The sequence below is a fragment of the Syzygium oleosum genome, unplaced genomic scaffold (assembly GCF_021117445.2).
Source record: "Syzygium oleosum isolate NSW1041296 unplaced genomic scaffold, Sole_v2.1 Sole_v2.11, whole genome shotgun sequence".
Taxonomy (NCBI): domain Eukaryota; kingdom Viridiplantae; phylum Streptophyta; class Magnoliopsida; order Myrtales; family Myrtaceae; genus Syzygium; species Syzygium oleosum.
The window spans coordinates 9,123,839-9,143,294 of NW_026607495.1; the positions used below are offsets into that span (position 1 = coordinate 9,123,839).

At 39.7% G+C, this 19,456-nt stretch overlaps 2 protein-coding genes across 2 annotated transcripts; both read right to left on the reverse strand.

The window, feature by feature from the left end:
- Positions 1-3,035: 3,035 nt before the first annotated feature.
- On the reverse strand, positions 3,036-3,967 carry LOC115680533 (uncharacterized). The gene has a single exon (XM_056316223.1). The coding sequence runs from the start codon at positions 3,847-3,849 to the stop codon at positions 3,307-3,309; it is 543 nt and encodes a 180-aa protein (XP_056172198.1). The 5' UTR covers positions 3,850-3,967; the 3' UTR covers positions 3,036-3,306.
- A 7,018-nt stretch (positions 3,968-10,985) lies between these two features.
- Positions 10,986-16,178, reverse strand: LOC115680529 (disease resistance protein RUN1-like). Its single transcript, XM_056316219.1, has 5 exons — positions 15,329-16,178; positions 13,083-14,187; positions 12,687-12,959; positions 11,722-12,606; positions 10,986-11,563 (listed from the first exon to the last, which is right to left on the reverse strand). Exons 1-5 carry the CDS (start codon positions 15,799-15,801, stop codon positions 11,051-11,053), a joined length of 3,249 nt encoding a protein of 1,082 aa, XP_056172194.1. The 5' UTR covers positions 15,802-16,178; the 3' UTR covers positions 10,986-11,050.
- Positions 16,179-19,456: the final 3,278 nt, after the last annotated feature.

Below are 19,456 nucleotides of genomic sequence, written 5' to 3' on the forward strand. Positions count from 1 at the left end.
TCGGTTCCCGGTCCGGTCTGGGAACCGCTAACCGGACCGGACCGCCGGTCCGATCCGGTCCAATGGAACCGGTCACTTAGAGTTTAGTTTTTATTTTTTGGTTAAACACTTAAGGTTTGGTTCACATTTTACTAATTTTTGTCGATGAATTTATGTCAATGAAGTTCACTTAGGGTTTAATTCACACTTTACTAATTTTTATTAATGAATTTATGATAATGAAGTTCACTTAGAGTTTAGTTCACATTTTATTAATTTTTGTAAATAAAAAAATAACAAAAATATATATTAAATAATCGGTCTGGTCCGGTCCGGTTCCCCCTTGAAACCGGGAATCGGACCACCCGGAAACTGGTCCGCTTTTAGGAACCGGGAACCGGACCAATAATCCCGAGAACCGGACCAAACCTGTTGGTCCGGTCCGGTCCCGATTTGGGCGGTCCAAGTTGCTCACCCCTACTTAACATGACCAGGCGCTATGGTCCATAGTCGTCCTTGAGGTATTGGGTCTGAGCGCTCGGGTCCTAGGTCTAGCCCTCAATGTGGAGATATAATCCAATTGAGTTGAGCCGATACACCGTCAAGTTTGACTCACGTGCTTGATGCTCAAAAGTTCACTTGAACTTGATCAAGTATTAAATTTCTTGCTCGGACTCAACTCCAAAAGAAAATCGGGATATTCAAATTTGACATGACTCAACTTGACTACATTAAAATATAGGGACTTATACACCGGAAGTCCTAAAACTTATCACGAAAGTGCAATTGAGTATTAAAACTTGTAAAAAGTGCAATCAAGTCATAAAACTTATCAAGTTGGATCAATTGAGTCCTAAAGTTAACACCGTTAAATTAGACTAACGGAAAATGCTGATGCATCTTATTTTATTACTTTCTCGAGACACGTGGCGATGATGTGGCAATAATGTGGCATTCAATAAGTGCCACGTCAGAAAAAAATAAATTAAATGAAAAAGCTAAAAGTTAAAAAAAAAACGAAAAACCCACAACCAGCTGTTGTGGCCAAGCCCTCATCTGTGGCTGCCGGGAAGGGCCGGCAGAGGTCACTTGGGCCTTCCCAAAGCCGGACGACCCTCGCCGGCCCTAGGCGAGGCCCTGATGAGGGCCTGTAGGCCTCGATCCGGGGGAGGGCATGACCCTCGCCCCAAATCTGAGCGAGGGTCGCCGGCACTTGGTAAAGTGCCGTGTCCGAACAGCTGCAAGCCGTAATACAAGAGTTAAAATAATGGAGGTCACCCTCGCTTGGATCTTCATGGAGCGCACTGGTTGGTTCTGATTTTCTTGCAAATATTGGGGGCCTAGAGGTGCTCGTATCCAAAAGGTCCTCTTATCATATCTCAATTCATGACTAGGAAATGGGATTGACCATTATATTAGCCTAGACAAAGTGAATTTTAAGGACTCTAGTTTTCTTGCAAGTTTCCCAAAGCAAATTCTGCAGGCGGGAGAATTTTGTTGATAAAGTTGCGTCAATCCAAATCGTGGATGCGAAGCGTTTGACATCACCAAAGAGCCACATATATATGTATACGTAACTTACTTTTTATTTCCCTTCTAGTGTTGGAACAGCTGAACGTTTTCTCTGAAGATGACGTTGATGCAGCTGCCGAGGCTCTAAATGAGTTGAGCTGTAGATCTCTCAACTTGTGCCTTCATGTTTTGCTGTGTTAGAGGTGATGATGTGCGATAGAAATTCGCCAAGTCTTGTAATTCAGGACTAGAGAGTTAAGATAAAGTTTGCCAGTAGATGGAGTAAGGCGCAGTTTGGAGAGAGTTTTAACTCAGAGCTTGTGTGCTCTGAATTTTCTTAGATGCCCCATCAAGAAGCTTTACATGCTGATTGAGATGGCAGCCCAGGGCGAGCATACCATTGAAAACCCCGGCAGAGAGAATATCAAGATTGCTCATTTCTACGATTGCCTTCATGACATTGTTCGTTGCAAAAGATGCGGCTAACCACTGTGAAGTCCCATAATGTATATTCTTTTTCATGGGATTAACTGTATATTTCTTCTCCGAATTTTTCTTCACTGAACGATTTGCAGCCTCCATGAGTCATTGTTTGTGGAGTACCAAACACTCGCGGTGTCGCGAAGGAGTTACCAACGGCTACTTGAAAAAGCGTACTGGTCCTATGAATTACACAGACACTTGTTTTGTAGTATTCTCGTGATTGGAAACTTCAATGTTTACTATATCCTTTCGTGGATAGTGCAGCCTTCCTCATCGCAGGCAACTTCAAAGTAATCAAGCTTCTGACTTCGACCCGGCTTTTGTAGGAAAATAACCATTGCCATTAGGCCGTGTAGCTGTCAGAATTCCTTGAGGCCAGTGTAAACTCTCTACTATTTCCTGCATATTTTCCCGGATGCTTCATGGAGAATACGCGAGTCGCATCTTCCGGGTGTCGGTCTTCTGGGCGTCGGTCTACATCGGTGTTGTTGCCCGGAAGCATCGCCGGTAGACATCTACAAAGAACTGGACCTTAAGTGAAAGTTTCCTCCGAAATTCACCTCAAGACCTAGAAATGCTTTAGAGAGTACGAAGTCGTGGTCGAGCGGAGTCTACATCTTCTTGGAAAACGATGGAGTCTACATCTTCCGATTTGTCTTGTGCTTGCCAAGAAACGGAACATGCTATTGCCCGATACTTTCCGCGAAAATATCTTCCTCCCGTGCTTCGTTATCCGCCGTCCTTTTTACGTTAGAATAATGGGGGTCGGTCCGTCTGTCCGACAAACGAGCATTGCAAGAGACCCATCGTAACCTAAATTTTTAATTCCTGATCTTATCCGAAACCAACGTGAACCCGCGATTGGGACCGATCGACCACAGACAACCCCTAATTCAGCTTGCACCACAACAGCCGAGCTTCACTCCCTCCACTTGTCACCCCCAAAAACAAGATATAATAATAGAACCCACTTGCCCAAGATCAGTCGGTACTCATTGGAATCGCAAAGGAAGGAAGCTGATTGGTGCCAAGGACCGTATATCTACAGTATATACAGAACGTATCCCAAAAACTTTATACATTCCTTAAAAAGCTCAGATGTTACAACACTAACACAACGTGAACCTGATTCAGCAGCTTCACAGGCACCCCCACTTACCCCAAAAGAAAAAGAAGATCCCAAAATTTGAAAAAAAGAGAAAGAAAGGGAAAGAAGATGAAAATCCCTTTCTTTTGCCTTCTTTTTTACACTACAACAACCTTATTTTGGCCAAAGTTTGAGAAGAAAATAGAGAAAAAACAGCGAGAGCCAGACGTGATTCCCATTCCGGGTCAGTCGTACTTCTCCCTCCAGGAGTAGACGAGGAGGAGGACCCACGACAGGGCCAGCAGGAAGTCCCCCACCGTCTGCCGGAGGCAGTCCCCGGCCAGGTCCTCCACCCGCCGCTCGAACGACACCCGCCACACCGCCACGCACACGTGCAGCGCCGTGCACCCCTTGGCGAAGAAGTCCTGGAACTCCCGGTCCTTGATGTTGGACACCATGAGGAGCAGGAGCCCGATGGCGAGGAGCAGCAGGCCGGCGAAGGAGTCGGAGGTCCGGATCAGGAGGCGGTCCTGCGGGGTGGACCCGAGGAGGCGCTCGGCGGCGTCCGTGCCGTGGCCGAGGGAGTAGATGGCGCGGGCGTGGAACATCATGAGGGACCCGCAGAAGAGCGCGATCAGGGCGTGGAGCACGCAGATCACCGTGAACGCCGACGACGGCGGAGGGGGCGGGGCGGAGGAGGGTCTGGGGGCGGCGGGGCGGTGGCCATGGTGGTGGTGGTGGTGCTGCTGCTGGCGGGTTTGGGAGGGTCTGATGTAGGCGTGGTGCATTTTTTCAGTGCTGCGACCAGTGAAGCTCTGAGCGAGCGAGCGAGAGAGAGAGAGAGACACGAGAGAGATGATGATGTTTGGCTTTTGTTGACAAAAAGTCGTTCACTTTGTTCTTCTTGGATGTTGATATTTTTTCACTTTTCAGCTTTGAGACTTTTGAGAGAAAGAGGGAGATAATGTTGGGGAGACTTTCGGGTTATCGAGGGATAATTACACAAACAAACGGTCATTTATTTTTAATTTAACGTGTAATATGATTCTTGAATTTTAAATTTATTCAATATGATCTCTGAATTTTAGCCTAATATTCAATTTGATCCCTAAACTTTTAATTTGTTCAATGTAGTTCGGAAGATTAAATTAAATATGTACCTAAAATTTTAGGGATGAAATTGAATAAATTAAAAGTCAAAGGATCACATTGAATATTGAGTTAAATTTTAAGGACTATATTGAACAAATTGAAAATTTAGGGATCACATTGCATATTTTGGCCAAAGTTCATAGACTATTTATGTTATTTTCCCGGTTATTAATAGTGCTTTGATAATATCAAGTTTTTTTTTCTAATTTAAAGCAAATTGCTCTTTTAAATTTTTTAATAGATGCAGATATTTATTTTTATTAAGTTTGATTTTTTTTTTATTTTAATAAGGAAAAATTGGAAACGGAGGGGAGAATGGAGATAAAGATGGTGGTGGAGATAAGCGTATGGTGGGGGAGCCAGGGCCAAAGGGACGGGGATATGCGGTGGGGGCCGGAGACAGAGATGGGTCGTTGGGTGGTGGTGGAGTGAAAGTACGAACTGACGGACTCAGTCACCGTGTGCCGACAGGCGACGGGCCGGGTATGATCAATGGTGGCGATTTGTTTGGGCGGAGGGATCGACCCAACACGCAACGTGATCTTTGAACTTCAAATTTATTCAATTTGATCTCCGAATTTTAGCCCAACGTGCAATGTCGTCCCCGAATTTTTAATTTATTCAATGTGGTCCCTAGACTTTTGGGACATATTCAATTTAGTCTATTAGCGGTATGAAAATGTTCAATGTAATCACCGAGCTTGAATGAATGGAATTGCAGTCCTTTCGAGCTTTGAGACTTTTAAGAGCGAGAGAGAGATAATGTCGGCGGGACTTTCGGTTATCAATAATGCTCTGATGATATAAAAATTTCTGATTTAAAGCAAATTGCTCTCTTGAAATATCTGCTGTTTTAAATATATACTGATGTTTATTTTTATTATGTTTAGTATTTTTTTAATTAGTGTTTTTTTTTGTGGCGCTTGTTAATGGAATTTTAATTTATACTCGATTTTTAAAAATAAAAAATAAAATTGGGGAGTGGAAAGGAGACAAAATTGATGGGGACGGAGATTAGATTCGCGAGATAAGCGTATAGTGGGGCCCGAGGCATGGGGGATATGCAGTGGGGCCCAGAGACAGAGATGGGTCGTCGGGTTACTGTGTGCCGACAGACGGGTCGGGTATGATCGACGGCGGTGATTTGTTTTGGGATGAGAGGAACTTTACCGTTTATTTTCAAGATAAGTGCGCTGGAAGTTTTGAAACTTGTTGGGAAAGTGTAATTGAATATTAAAACTTTCAAAGAATGTGATCAAAATCTTAAAATTTACCACGAAAGTGTAATCCAGTCCTAAAACTTTTAAAAATTGTAATCAAATTCTCAAACTTATCAAATTGATCCAATCAAGTCATTCCATCGATTGCATTTTTTGAAAATTTTAGGACATGATTTCACTTTCATGGCAAGTTTTAGGACTTGATCGCACTTTTTGAAAGTTTTAGGACTCAATTACACATTCGCGACGAGTTTCAAAACTTCCCGTGTGCTTTTCCCGAGAGATGCTAGAGAGGCCGACCGAAGAGGCCGAAACACTGAGTCGGCACTCGCGCAATTACACTTGTGCCCCTATTGAGCCAAGACACTCGGTATCAGAGAGGTGGAGGGGAGAGGAGTGCCCGGGTCCCACAATTATTTCTCAAGTTCCTTATTGACCTTCCGCCTTTCTTTGTACATGTGGACCGCGGAAGCTCTAATTTGAGCCACTAATTCGAAGATCATGGTGAGCGTTTCGACATGAGCTAACGGGGTTTAATTTTACTTACAAATTATTGAAAAAAGATCGAATAATCCGCAGTGCTATTTGGGTGTCGCGGGTTTTTGGCCGAACCCGAGCGCGAATTTACTTGGATCGATGCTCGGAGTGAAGATCGGTCCGGGAGATATAGTTCGCACGACATCTGGGTGACAAAGGGGACACTAAAGGGGTCGATAGCCACCGGCCAAGTTAGCCAGCTGATTTCGCCGGACACTTCGTGTTGCGGCGTCTGGGCTCCCATTGGGCCGCCTAGAGATGCCGTTTTGCCCTTATGTTCCGTTGTTACATACTTCCGCCTCTTGAGCGCGCCTTAGGGTTTCTGTTCCCGGGAACAGAGACGTTTACCAAATACACGCAAGTTTTCAAAATCCACGACGTCACCCTTACTCTCCAAAGAACCCTTCTTTTTTTCTTTTTATTATAAAGAAATCGAAACCAGATTATTTAGGGAAAATTTACGAATATCATCCTCACCTTTTGCGTTCATATCAACTTTTCACTCCAAGTTTTCAAAATCCAGGGCTTGCATTCTGAGTTTTAATACTAAACTTCAGGTTGCATCTGCTTTCCATATTCATCAAATCGGCCTTTTCTTTTCCAAATTACCAATGAAAAAAAAAAACACAAATTGAGAGGATTATTTATTAAAGACTAAAAAGCATGGGAGCTAATTGCAAAAATCAAAAGGTGAAAACACACGCAATTCCTTTCTTCTTCTTCTTCTTCTTCAATATTCCCTTCACTTCTTTGATCTTTCGGACCCCCTTGACGATATTTTATAGAACGACAAACATTGTCAGGAACTCGTGGTCTAGAACACAGCCCCGGTCCATCCTGACGTGATTGAGGATGCCTCGAAGTCGTCGATGTCGCCGTCACTGATGCAAGATCCGAGATCAAGACCCCTCTACTTTTGAAAATTTTTCTTCAATGAAAATTTACGAGCAGATAGAGATTAATTAAGGAAAAATACCACAAAAAATTTCAAATTATGTCATTTATAACAAATTTATTTTGAACTTTTTTTTGTGACACGAAAAATCCCAAACTATGTCACTTGTCATAAATTTACCTTGAACTTTTTTTTGTGACACGAAAAACTCAAAATTATGCCACTTATGACATATTTACCCCACAATACTTTGAGTTTTTCGTGGGCCAAAATTAATGGGCCAAAGTATTGTTGGGTAAATGTGTCACAAGTGGCATAATTTTGAGTTTTTCGTGTCACAAAAAAAGTTCAAGGTAAATTTATCACAAGTGACATAGTTTGGGATTTTTCGTGTCACAAAAAAAAGTTCAGGGTAAATTTGTCACAAGTGGCATAATTTAGGATTTTTGGTGATATTTTTCCATTAATTAATCGATGAAGGATTTGTTTTTTGGCCAAGATATTTCCCAACAATTAATTTCAGAGAGGTTTTTCAGCAGTCGTCGGGTGTCATTTTTTTTTATATGTTTCCTCAAATAAAGTTTGGTATTGCTTCGAAAGTGTTATGAAAAAGGAAATTAATTTTTTTTATCGGCCCATCACTTCAGTCTTGGAGGCCCATTTAGTGGAGATGACCCGAGACCGTCTCAATTCGGGTCAGCCCAAGATTTTGCTCGAGAGGCTGCCCTACGTTGCTTCGTGCTTGTTGAATTTTGGGTTGCATTGTTTTTTTTTGGGCAAAGGTTTGAGTCATCCTTTTGATTTTGCTCTCGAACGTTGCTAATGCAGTATAAATCGCAAGAATTAGGAAAGGCTGATAACGCGGGATGATTCGATGTCTAGATAGAATCGACGTATCGCTTCCGGGAGTATTAATCGTTTCCTATAGGCGGTGTTTCTCCCTTTTATAATAAGATGTATAATTAAGTATACACCCTTAATGGGTTGACACTCCAAAAAGGGTCGCTAGTGTTGGTAGCTCTTCTCCATCTTTTATCTAGGAGGAGGAGGAGGAGGGGGTGACTCTATAATTTTGGAATTTGATCGGGTGTGGTAAATTTAATTTGAGGTGAATACGTGTTACGATCCAATAAATCAAATATTGAAAAAAGATATCGCTGGTGTACACGATTCCAAACTCTAATGATTGTTAGTAGTAGTTTAGTAACGAGCATTTGATATCTCGTAATCTCTCGTAATATGATTGGGTCACCTGTGTGGAGACTGTAATAATCTTATATTTAATTTAGGATGTTAGATTCAGAAAGTGATGGCAACAACATTTCTACTTTATTGAATTTTGCGTTTCAGATGGACGACTTCGGGCCAACTACACTTAAACGAAGAGTGACTAATGGGATGGAAAGTGAGATAGAATAAAGTTCGGCATAAGCCAATGAAGAATATAAAGGCAATACTAGTATGAACTTGACTTACCAATATGCTCAGAGGAAATTATTAAAATGCTATGAATGGGACTCAACTCTTCAAGAGGAGTAAAAGGAAAGAAATAATACATAGATATAGTATTTGGATTAACATCGCATAAAACCTTAAACTGATGCTCTTGAACAATTTACTCAAAATTATTTTTTGACCCACAAGAACCCCCCGAAGTGATACACTATTCCAAATTTACCTCCATTTCAATCCCGTCCATTTTGGCTGTTAAAAATTTGAGTGCTCGATCAACTTGACTTAAGCTGTTTTGGGCCTTCAAGGGCCCTTGAGCCATGTTTTGATATTTGGCAACACATTTTCAAAGATTTTGGTGCAAAATTTTGCTTTGAAAATGGTCGCGGCTTAAGGCTAGTCCCAGCTTCGGTTCAATGGAATTTTTTTCTTCCAATCTTGCCATCACTAAAATATTTGTGATAACCCCTCAACCTTGGATAGGAGAGAGAAAGCCGTAAGTTGATCTTGGCTGGGATGCTTCGTGGAGGAGGCCAAGGGACGCCGCCGTAGCTTTGCCGAGGGTTGAGGGACACCGGCAAAGCTTTGTTAAGGGTTGCGCGATGTCGAGAAGCTTTGCAAGGGTTGCTCGATGCCAGATCTAGTTCGCCGAGGATTGAGCATCGCATTGCCTAGTTGTGCGGCTTTGGCATTCTGCCACTTGGGGTCACGCGACACTGGTGTCGCATTGCCTGGGGTCAAGCAACACTAGTGTCGCATCTCTTGGGTTTGGTCGACCTTAGCGGCGGGTCGCTTGGGGTCGCGCGATGTCGGCACTGATCCTACTGTTGTGCCGGCCGCTTGTGCTTTTAACTGTAACTGCAGGTTCCTTCGTTCTCCCTTTTTAATTTTTTTTCTTATTCTAAAAATTGCTTTGCAATAAATATTTTACAAGGCCAAACACTATTTGCTTTTCACGAAAATCCCTAAAGTAAATCTCCTTTGCTTAAATGCGAAGTTTCTTAGGGTGCGAATGGTAACCATTCTGCTCCAGAAATCAAATTCTTGCCAGAAATTGATTTCTGGAATTCTTGCTAGAAATTGATTTATAGAGGAGAAATCTGTTTGGTAAAACATAACTAATTTGCGCTCCGAAATTGATTTGAAGCAAATCTGTTTTGATTTGTTGATTTTTTTTGCACCTAAAAAATTTAAATTTTACTCAAAGTGGGTGGCCACATGTATTATAAGCCATTCTCAGTAAAGTTTTGAAATTTTTGATTTTTTTAAATTTTTTTACACCTAAAAAATTTAAATTTCACTCAAAGTGAATGGCGCGGTATTCTAAGCCATTTTGTGAAGTGAATTTTGAATTTTTTTATTTTTTTATTTTTTGGGCACATCAAAAATTTAAATTTTACTCAAAGTGGGTGGTACAGATATTCTAAGTCATTACGTGAAGTTTTGAAATTTTTTTTTTTTTTTTTTTGAGCACTTCAAAAATTTAAATTTCACTCAAAATGGGTGGCACGGGTATTTTAAGTCATTTTGTGAAGTTTTGAAAATTTTTATTTTATTATTATTTTTCTTTTTTTTTTGGCACCTCAAAAATTTAAATTTCACTCAAAGTAGGTGACTACAGGTATTTTAAGCCATTTTGTGAAGTTTTGAAATTTTTGATTTTTTTTGCACCTCAAAAATTTAAATTTCACTCAAAGTGGGTGGCACGTGTGTTTTAAGCTATTCGTGAAGTTTTGAATTTTTGAATATTTTTTTATTTTTTAAAAAAATTCACCAAATTTCATATTTTCCCGAAATCTGACTTTTTTATTTTTTGAAATTTTTATGAATTTTTCTAGAATTTTTCAATTTTTATGCATTTTATGAAAAAAATTGTGAGAAAATAGGGAGAATGCATTCGAATCAAGAAGCTACAAAAGTAGCTTCTCTTTTCTGCCTAAAACTCATTCAGAATCAAAATGCATTCTGAATCAAGAATGCATTCTGGAATCAAGTATTTTTAACAAACGCATTTTTATTTCAAAATGCAAAATTGCTCCGAACGATTCGAAATTTTTTAACAACGCTTCGTTCGGAATGCATTCGAACAGAATTTTTATTCCGGAATGCATTCCACGCACCCCCACTGCAACCTGCTCAGCAACAACAGAGGAATCAACTAATCTTTCCTGTATTGACCTTTTGATCTTTGAGACAATTAGATCAACACTTTCTTGAAGATATAGATTATAGTAGATTGAGCGAAACTTACTATCTTAAAATTTTACGGTATGAAGAATTGGCATCATTAATTATATTACGAGAGGTCACCGAGGTCTAATATGATAAATTTCATAGGGCAACTTAGGAAGAACATGGCCATTCAACAAGCATCCACTTAATTTTGGGTCAATGCACTCTGCATCACAAATCATAAAGAAGCAGAGGCAAAAAAGAAGAAGGAGAGTTCCTCCACCATGTCAGCAGCATGACGTGAAACCTCTGTGTTACAGTGATTTTGAGTTCTAATCAAGGAGCAGACATTTCCAAAGTTCTAGTAAAGACCCAGAAAAGGGAAAAGCGAAAGGCATTTAAATCAAAATCACCCGGTTCGCTTCCCCCAAGAATCACTTCCTCGACAAGTCGGGAATCAAAATCACCTATAATCTTGCCATAGTTCAAGACCATCTTATCTTCTCTGTTAAAAGTGATGAGATTTCCTCTACATCTGTTTCACTTGGACTATCTTCTTCCTCAGGTGTCCATTGAATTGGCTTTCTCTGAGTCTCCTTCCTTGAAAACCCAATTTCTTTCCATCGGCTGATGGTGTTGGGGCACGACCCTCAGATCATCCTCCTGTTTCTCGCATATTAGACGGAATCCACACTTCGTTAAGCTTACTTTCGGTAATCTGTGGCGAACTTGGAAATGGTTCCAACCCTTTCGCAGATAATCACGTCCTCTAGTCAGTATACTGCGTGGCAAATATATAAGCCACACATGATTGGATTCCAATGGATAAAAGTTCATCGCGTACGAAGATGCTCTCAGGCTATCATTAACAAGTATGTAGACCTCATATGAAGCATGATCGATCACTTCTCCTTCCTCCGGGCCACAGACAAAACAGAGTGCTAGTCCTAGGAACTTGTCATGCAACTCCTGGGGAACCATGAAAGATATGGAACCCTCTTTACAGTGGAGAATCCATTCAGGCATCTCTCTTCCACTTAGGAGAATGTTGACTTCACTCCTCTTCGGGAGTTCCTGTCATATAGATAGTACACAGTATCACTATATTCCATGAGGTAACACACCGGCCAGAAGACTTTCTCTATCTACAGTGAGAAGAATGTTGGAACAGAAGAGCTACAGACAAGAAAGCATTCAAAATATGAGAGAGAGAGAGAGAGAGAGAGTCCGACCTCGAGTGATGACACATTGGCCACATTGCTCCCTTTGCATTCGCAGCATGAAGACATGTCAACTTCAAGACAATTAGAGGGCAGACTCGACAAATTTGGGAGTTTCTGCAGAGAATTACAACTATTTGCTTCTACGATGCACATATTTGATGGAAGCTGAGGAATCTCTTGTAATTGCTTGCGTTTATGAACAAACAAGTCTTTCCAATAATCATACTTGTTGATGCATGTCGGCAGATGAGTAAACTTGTTATTTGCAAGAAGTAGGCACCCAAATTTGGGAAAACTGGAAGAACTATTAAGGAACTCTACTTCTGATAGATTGCAGCCACTAAGTCTTAGCTCGTCTAGATTTTGGAATCCGAGGTCACCAAGAGGATCAGTTGAATCGTTCAAATTCTTTGGAAACATCATAAAATTCGAGCACCCTTCAAGACTCAAAGACTTGAGATTTTTCAACTTATAAATGCTCGGCGGAAGCTTTTCAAGGTGTTTGCAATATCCTAATCCTATCCTCTTCACCGAAACAAGATTTTCAATTGATGTAGGGAGTTCTTTAATGGCCGTTCCCTGTAACTCAAGATATTCTAGATGTTCCATTTTTCCTAGAATATCAGGGAACTTATCAAGTTTAGAACAACAAGAGAGACGAAGCTCTTGAAGAGATTTTGTCTTGAGCGTGCCAGGAACTATACTAAGATTTGAGCAGCCTACTAGACACAAAAGTTTTAAATTCTCAAGATATCCAATGGATTGGTGAACCTCCACCAAGCTTTCGCACCAATAAAGAAACAAGCTCTCCAAATTTGGAACCGACGAAAGGTCAGGAACACTAACAAGGGATTTGCATTCCCAGAAATTGATGGACTTCAACGTTCTAAAATTCTGCAAAAACATACCAGTGCAGTCATTAAGCTCTGCAAATATTTTATGGTGATAAAAAGCTAATCATCACAAGGGCTTACCTGAAAGTTGCCCCCTAATTGTCTAATATGACTTTTCTGGACATCTAGTCTCACGAGTTTCTTTGGACCGGAGCCAAATTCTAGATCCGGGGCATTGGGCCATTCAAGACATCTTAGCTCGTTAGGGAGACGTATAGGACCTTGTGAAGAGATATGCACTTTAAGCAAAATGAGCATTCTCAACATTTTCATGTTTGTAAAAGCATCATAACTAATGGTTATCTTTTCTGGTGCGAGCAAGTCCAATACTATGGCCTTTACTGCATTCTTTCCCTATTCATAATAGAGAAAATTCAGTTGTCAGACAAAATTTCCAGTTGAGATTTACATTGTACTGTCCAAATCAAAGTAATGTAAAAACTAAGATGTTGCAAAATTGACATAAATAACTTTCACCTTATCTTCACATAGAATGTCTAGAACGTCTTCAAAAAGCCATAATCTGCTGCGCTTCCTAGGATCATCGAGACATTCCTGATTAACAATATCCTTACCCATCAACTGAACCAAATCATGCATTTGCAGGGTTTCATTCTCATTTTTTATCAAGGACCTCTCAATGAGAATTTCTATTCCTATGGTTGTGTCAAAATTACAGCTGTCAAGAACTTTCTCGACGTATTCTATACTTTTCCCCTTAAAGAAACAAGCAATATCGAGGAAAATCTCCCTCTCGTTGTCCTCCAATCCAACGAAGCTTGTCTTGAGAACTCGATTGATAGTTTGGTCAGGACTTTTGGAGAGTTTATGCAATGTACTTTCCCTTGCAGATTCCGTCCTTCCACATAAGAATGAGCCCAATACTTTGAGGGCTAACGGAAGGCCGTTAGCATAATGCAGTGCTCTATCAATGAGATCCCTTCTTATTTCAACTGTCTTGCTATTTGGAAAGGCATACCGGCCAAAAAGGTCTAGTGCTTTATCGTCTTTTAAAATTTTAACTTCATACACATAGTTTATACCATGAGAAGTTAGCAAATGTTTATCTCTCGATGTAACAATAATTCTACTTCCTTTTCCAAACCAATTGCCTTCTCCAGCTAATGCATTCAATTGATCCATCTGGTCAACATCGTCAAGAACTAAGAAAACCTTCTTGCGATATAGTCTTTCCCTTATCAAACTAATTCCTTTGTCAACGCTATAGACCGTTAAATTTCTATGAGATAAGATCTCGGATAGAAGTTTTTCCTGCAAAGCAACTAGACCATTGCTTTCGAACGAAGTTTCTCTAACTTGCGCCAAAAAACTGAAACCCTGAAATTGTCTCTCAATAGAAGCATTATATAAGGCTTTAGCAATCGTTGTCTTGCCTATGCCTCCAGGTCCCCATATACCTATCATCAAAACTTCATCAGTAGTAGACTCTTCCTGTGACAACCATATCAATTCTTGAACTCGGGAATCTATTCCGACCGGATACTTAGCAACATGTAAGGGTGTTCGGTCAAGACGAATTGATAATTCCTTCACGATGCATTGTATGAGCTCCGCTTCATTTCTAATAAGCACTCAAAAGAAAGAGACACATTTTTTACCATTTCAAAGCCATGGAAGGAATTAATCCTCTAACACCGTAAGGAAAATTTCATATAAGATTAATAAATAATAAGATGAAAAGTGGGTCATAAACTACGTCATGTCCTAACCCCAGTCATGTCTAATCCAAGATATTGTTGTCATGATGTCTTGGATGAACTTAGACACGAGAGTCCGGCTGTGGAGTGGTATAACTTAATATGGAGTAGCGGCGTTAACAAACACAATTTTATTGGTTGGCTAGTATGTAGGGATAGGCTTCCGACGAGCAGAGATCATATCACGGTGGATGACTTGATCGATGTTCAATGTACCTTACGTAGGGCAAGTATAGAGAACACGACTCACCTTTTCTTCAATGCGAATGGACAGGTAGCATCGGCGCAATATTCTTGCGCAACATGGGATTAGGCGTAATGTATGGGGATGGAATGAGGAGCTTCAATGGATGGTTAGAGCAACAAGAGGCAAAGATTTGGCAGCGAAACTCCTCAAAGTATCTTTCCTAGCTAATGTATATTGCACTTGGATGGAGCGCAACCATAGGCGGTTTCAAAACAATCCAACCGACATTTAGATTATTTTGGCGAAGGTGCGGAAAAATGTAAGAGGTAGAGCTTCACTATACAAAAAAATCAAACCTTCGCAAGCTAACTTTGTTTTAGCTACTTTATGGAGACTTCCTACCTCCATATTCTCGAATTATTAGTACTAGTTGTAATGCCGGGGAATGCCCCTAAGCTGCTGTACATCTTCTGTTATATACTACTTACATTTTACACCAAAAAAAAAAAGATGAAAAGTGGGTGAACCTGCGCCAACATCTGCAGAAGGAAAATTACAAAAAATCTGTGCTTGAGGACAATAATGACTCGGATTCTAGGAACCACACTACTTATCTTAGACAAAAATTTCTCATTATCTACACAGCAAGAATCGAATTTAAAGAATCTGTTAGCTTGAAATTTTGGTTATTCGACTTTTGTGTCTACAACAAATTCAAAGAAGTTGATGTGGCAATTCGAACATATACATACGATTTGACATCTAACAAACAATCATGAGCTGACAATCGCAAAGCACTGCATCGCATTTGTGCATACCTATCATTCAAGTCCCACCCAGACAAGCTACCTGCGTCAAAGAGAGCCTTCTTCCATCTCTTCACTTTCTCCGAATCCTTCCCGAACTTGCACTCATGCTTAGCCATAGCTTTCCCATAACTCTCTCTTACCCCTCTCACTTCTCTCGGTTCCACTTTGTAAAACACCGGGAACACAATCAGGCCCTTTCCCTCCTTGCACTCCATGATTTTTGCTACCTCTTCCAAACACCACGGCGAGGAAGCATAGTCCTCGGAGAAAACGATGATCGCCACCCACGATTCCTCGATCGCCCTCGTGAGCGCTGGCGATATTTCCTCTCCTTTCCTGAGCTCCTCACTATCCACAAAAGTTTGTATTCCTTTCTGTTCCAAAGCTGCATAGAGATGACTGAGGAAGTTCTTACGGACGTCTGCGCCTCTGAAACTCAGGAACACATGGTAATTCCTATTCAGATTCGAAGGAGGAGCCATTATAAGAGCTGATGAATGATGTGCTTCAAGAATGTTAACTATCTGATGGGGGTTCCAAGCTCTAGCTCTTATCTATATATCACTTTGTTCGTGGGGCATGACTTTCGCAATGGAACGAAGACCAAAGAAAGTTGGACCACTACCAGGGGTCTCTCCTTTCTGGTTTAGGAGCCCCACACGCACTATCACAATCAAGTACAGTGCAGATTGTGCCCGAGTCCACATTTCACGGAAAGGCGTTGCGGTGCCCCCCTTATTGAGTCGGTGTCTCTACCGTGTCTGCACTCCCTTTTGCCGGCCTAAAAACGCTGGTTTGGAGATGGCACTTAAGTCCAGTTTTGCCCAATATTCCAATATTACATTGCCTCTTGAGGGTGCTTTAGGGTTTCTCTGAGTAAGTTTTGATAGTAAAAACACAGTGTGAGATCTATTTCTTCTTTAAAACTATAGTAATCTCTTGTTGCATGGTCCTGTTTGCGCAACCTCGTTTAAATATTTCATATTATGGAGTTGTCAGGCGGTACACTAATACAAATTGATGATTTCATTTATAGTTCCATAGTTCATAACTCAAGTCCAAGGCCGAGGTCCCGAGTCTAGGAGTGGGGTCTCGAGCTTGGCCCGCATGATAACCTGTTTGGCAAGTGTCTTTAGTCCCGGCTCTAAGGTCCGCAGTTGACCCTTGAGGTCTTGGGTGTGAGCACTAGGGTCCTAGGTTTAACCCTCAAGGTAGAGACACAATCGAATTGTGTCAGAGTTAACCCAATGTCAAACTTGACTCACATACTATGCTTGAAATATGACTTGAGCTCGATCGAATATTAAATTTCTCGCTCGAACCCAACTCGAAAAGAAAATCTATTCAAGCTTGCTTGACTCAACTTGACTATGCTAAATATACAAGATATCAAGCTCGAAATTTCATGTAGAATGGGATTTTAAGGATTTTCATATCTACTTTTTTAAGTATTAAATAATCTACAAAAGGTAACTTAAACTTGATTAGGCTTGTGAGGTTATCGAGCCGAGTTTGGCAAGTTCAAGTTCGATATTGCTTCGCACATCCATGCTTAATTTTCACCTAATTCTGTGTTATAATTGAAAAACTTATTGTTTTTTCATAAAAAAAAAAGTGTGAATGTCACTTTTTCTTTCTCCTTCAAAGACAGAGTTGTAAGTTAGGGGTACTTTTTACGATACTTTGGATATACTGTATAACCTTATGATGTTCAGTCATAATTAAGTTAAAAAAACGTCATAATACGTCGTAAAATCGGTTTCCATATTAATCGTTGTAATGTAAAATAGTCGTTGCAAAAGTAGTGACACGATGCAATTCCTTGGGCCCGACAGGCCGCCCCTCCTTCTTTGTTTTTTTTTTTTTTTCTTTTTCCTTTCTTTTTTCTGCTTTAATAATACATTAGATGTATACTTTTTCGCAAGCTAATGATTTACCCTTATTAGGTGAAACGATTCTCCCCATAACCGCTAAGTTTTCAAATGAAATGTTCAATTTGGCATACTTAATGAGAATTTTTTACGATAAATAAAATTACTTGTATAGTAAAAATTAATTAATTTTTATAAAAACGGATTCAAATCTTTAGTTGACTAAACCTTACGAATGCACATGAATGCTCTTACTCACGTGCGACAAGACTTCATCAATAGAACAATAGTAGACATGACCCCTTAAAGTTATTTTAAATGGTGACTTCGTAAATAAATAACGAATCTGTCTTATGAATCAAGCATTTAACTATTCAATCAACTCTTTGCAGATTAAGATTTGACTTTATTTCTATCTATTGCAAGTAAAGAAAAAAATTATCTTGATCATTATAGGTTTAAAAAGATGAACCACATCTTTATTTCTTAATTTGTGTTAATGAAGTACACATAATATTTCACACTTATATGATTCTAAGAGAACAAAACAAGTAAACCTTTTTATAAGGGGAATGAGACTTTAGTACTCCTAACTGTATATTGTATGAATATGGGCTGACTCCTAATGTTATATTATGGAAGTTATTTATTGACTCTTTCTGTGATATAATAATATTAAAATGATTATAACTACATTTAATAATGTTAAAGTGATTATAACTACATTTAATTTTGTTTGAAGTTAGGGGTTGAATTATAATGGAGTTTGATACTGACATGTGTCTCAAAAGAAAGTCAACTCAAACCAAGATCAAACTAGTAAATGCACATAGTCAGAATGTTAGGATGTACGTGAGAGGAGATTTAGACAAATCTTAAATCGAAGAATTGATATGATGTAGAATAGTTAATATATCCTAGTTGGCCCATAACTCACTAGTTTAAGTTTTTGAGTAAAGATGAGTCCAACTAATATGTTAACATACTTGGACTTAGGCTCCTTTTTAGAGATCTCCCTAGGCGAAAGGTATTGGGCTTCTGCCGTGCGCTCCTAACACGGACTCAAATGTCAGCTCGTGTAGTCTGGGGATTCATCTTTTTCCTTAATTTTTCAGAGACAACCCGACAGTTGAAATCGAGTGAGCTGTTTTCAAGCAACAATGACTGAGTAGAAAAGGGAAAGAGAATAGTCAATTGCTTGTGAAATTTGACCATCAGATTACTTAAGCACAAAAACAAAAAAGAATCTAGAAAATTAGGATAATCTTCTCACCACTTGATCTTGCTCTCTTCCTAGCTTTGGCCACTTCATCCTCACATACACTCATCCTCACTTTTCGTATCGATATCAATTTTCATCCTAAACTTCCAAAATCCCCGACTTGCATTGTGAGTTTTATCACTAAACTTCAAGTTATATATATATGATCTCTACTTACTCATTAAATTGGCCTTTTCTTTTCCAAATTACTCCCACAAAAAAAAAACCTAAAACCTAATCTCTCTCTCTCTCTCTGCACGCTTGTATCCCTGAATCAAAACAACAAACAGAAAAAACTTATACAATAAAAAAAACAGTTAGTTCGGGTTGCATGCATATCAAATGCTCCATCTTATGTACTACAAATTAAGCAGATTATTACCAATGGAAAAAAAAAACAAAGAGAACTATTTACTAAAAACCATAAAGTATTGGAGCTAATTGCAAAATTCACAAATGAAAATATACCCAATTCCTTTTTCCTTCTTCATCTTACTCATTAAATTGGCCTTTTCTTTTCCAAATTACTCCCACAAAAAAAAACCTAAAACCTAATCTCTCTCTCTCTCTCTGCGCGCTTGTATCCCTGAATCAAAACAACAAACAGAAAAAACTTATACAATAAAAAAAACAGTTAGTTCGGGTTGCATGCATATCAATTGCTCCATCTTATGTACTACAAATTAAGCAGATTATTACCAATGGAAAAAAAAAACAAAGAGAACTATTTACTAAAAACCATAAAGTATTGGAGCTAATTGCAAAATTCACAAATGAAAATATACCCAATTCCTTTTTCCTTCTTCATTTTTCCTCTCTTTCTTTGATTTTTTTGAACCGCACAAGTTTGTCAACTGGGTTACAGGTTTGCCAGTCGGTTGACAGACTTGTGCGAAGCACAAGCAGAACTGCAGGAAGTAGAGACTTCCCTTTTTGTTATTCCAGGCGTGAGAGGCTATTACACTTGCCTACCCGAAGATAGCCAATCGAAGTTGACGTAGTGTC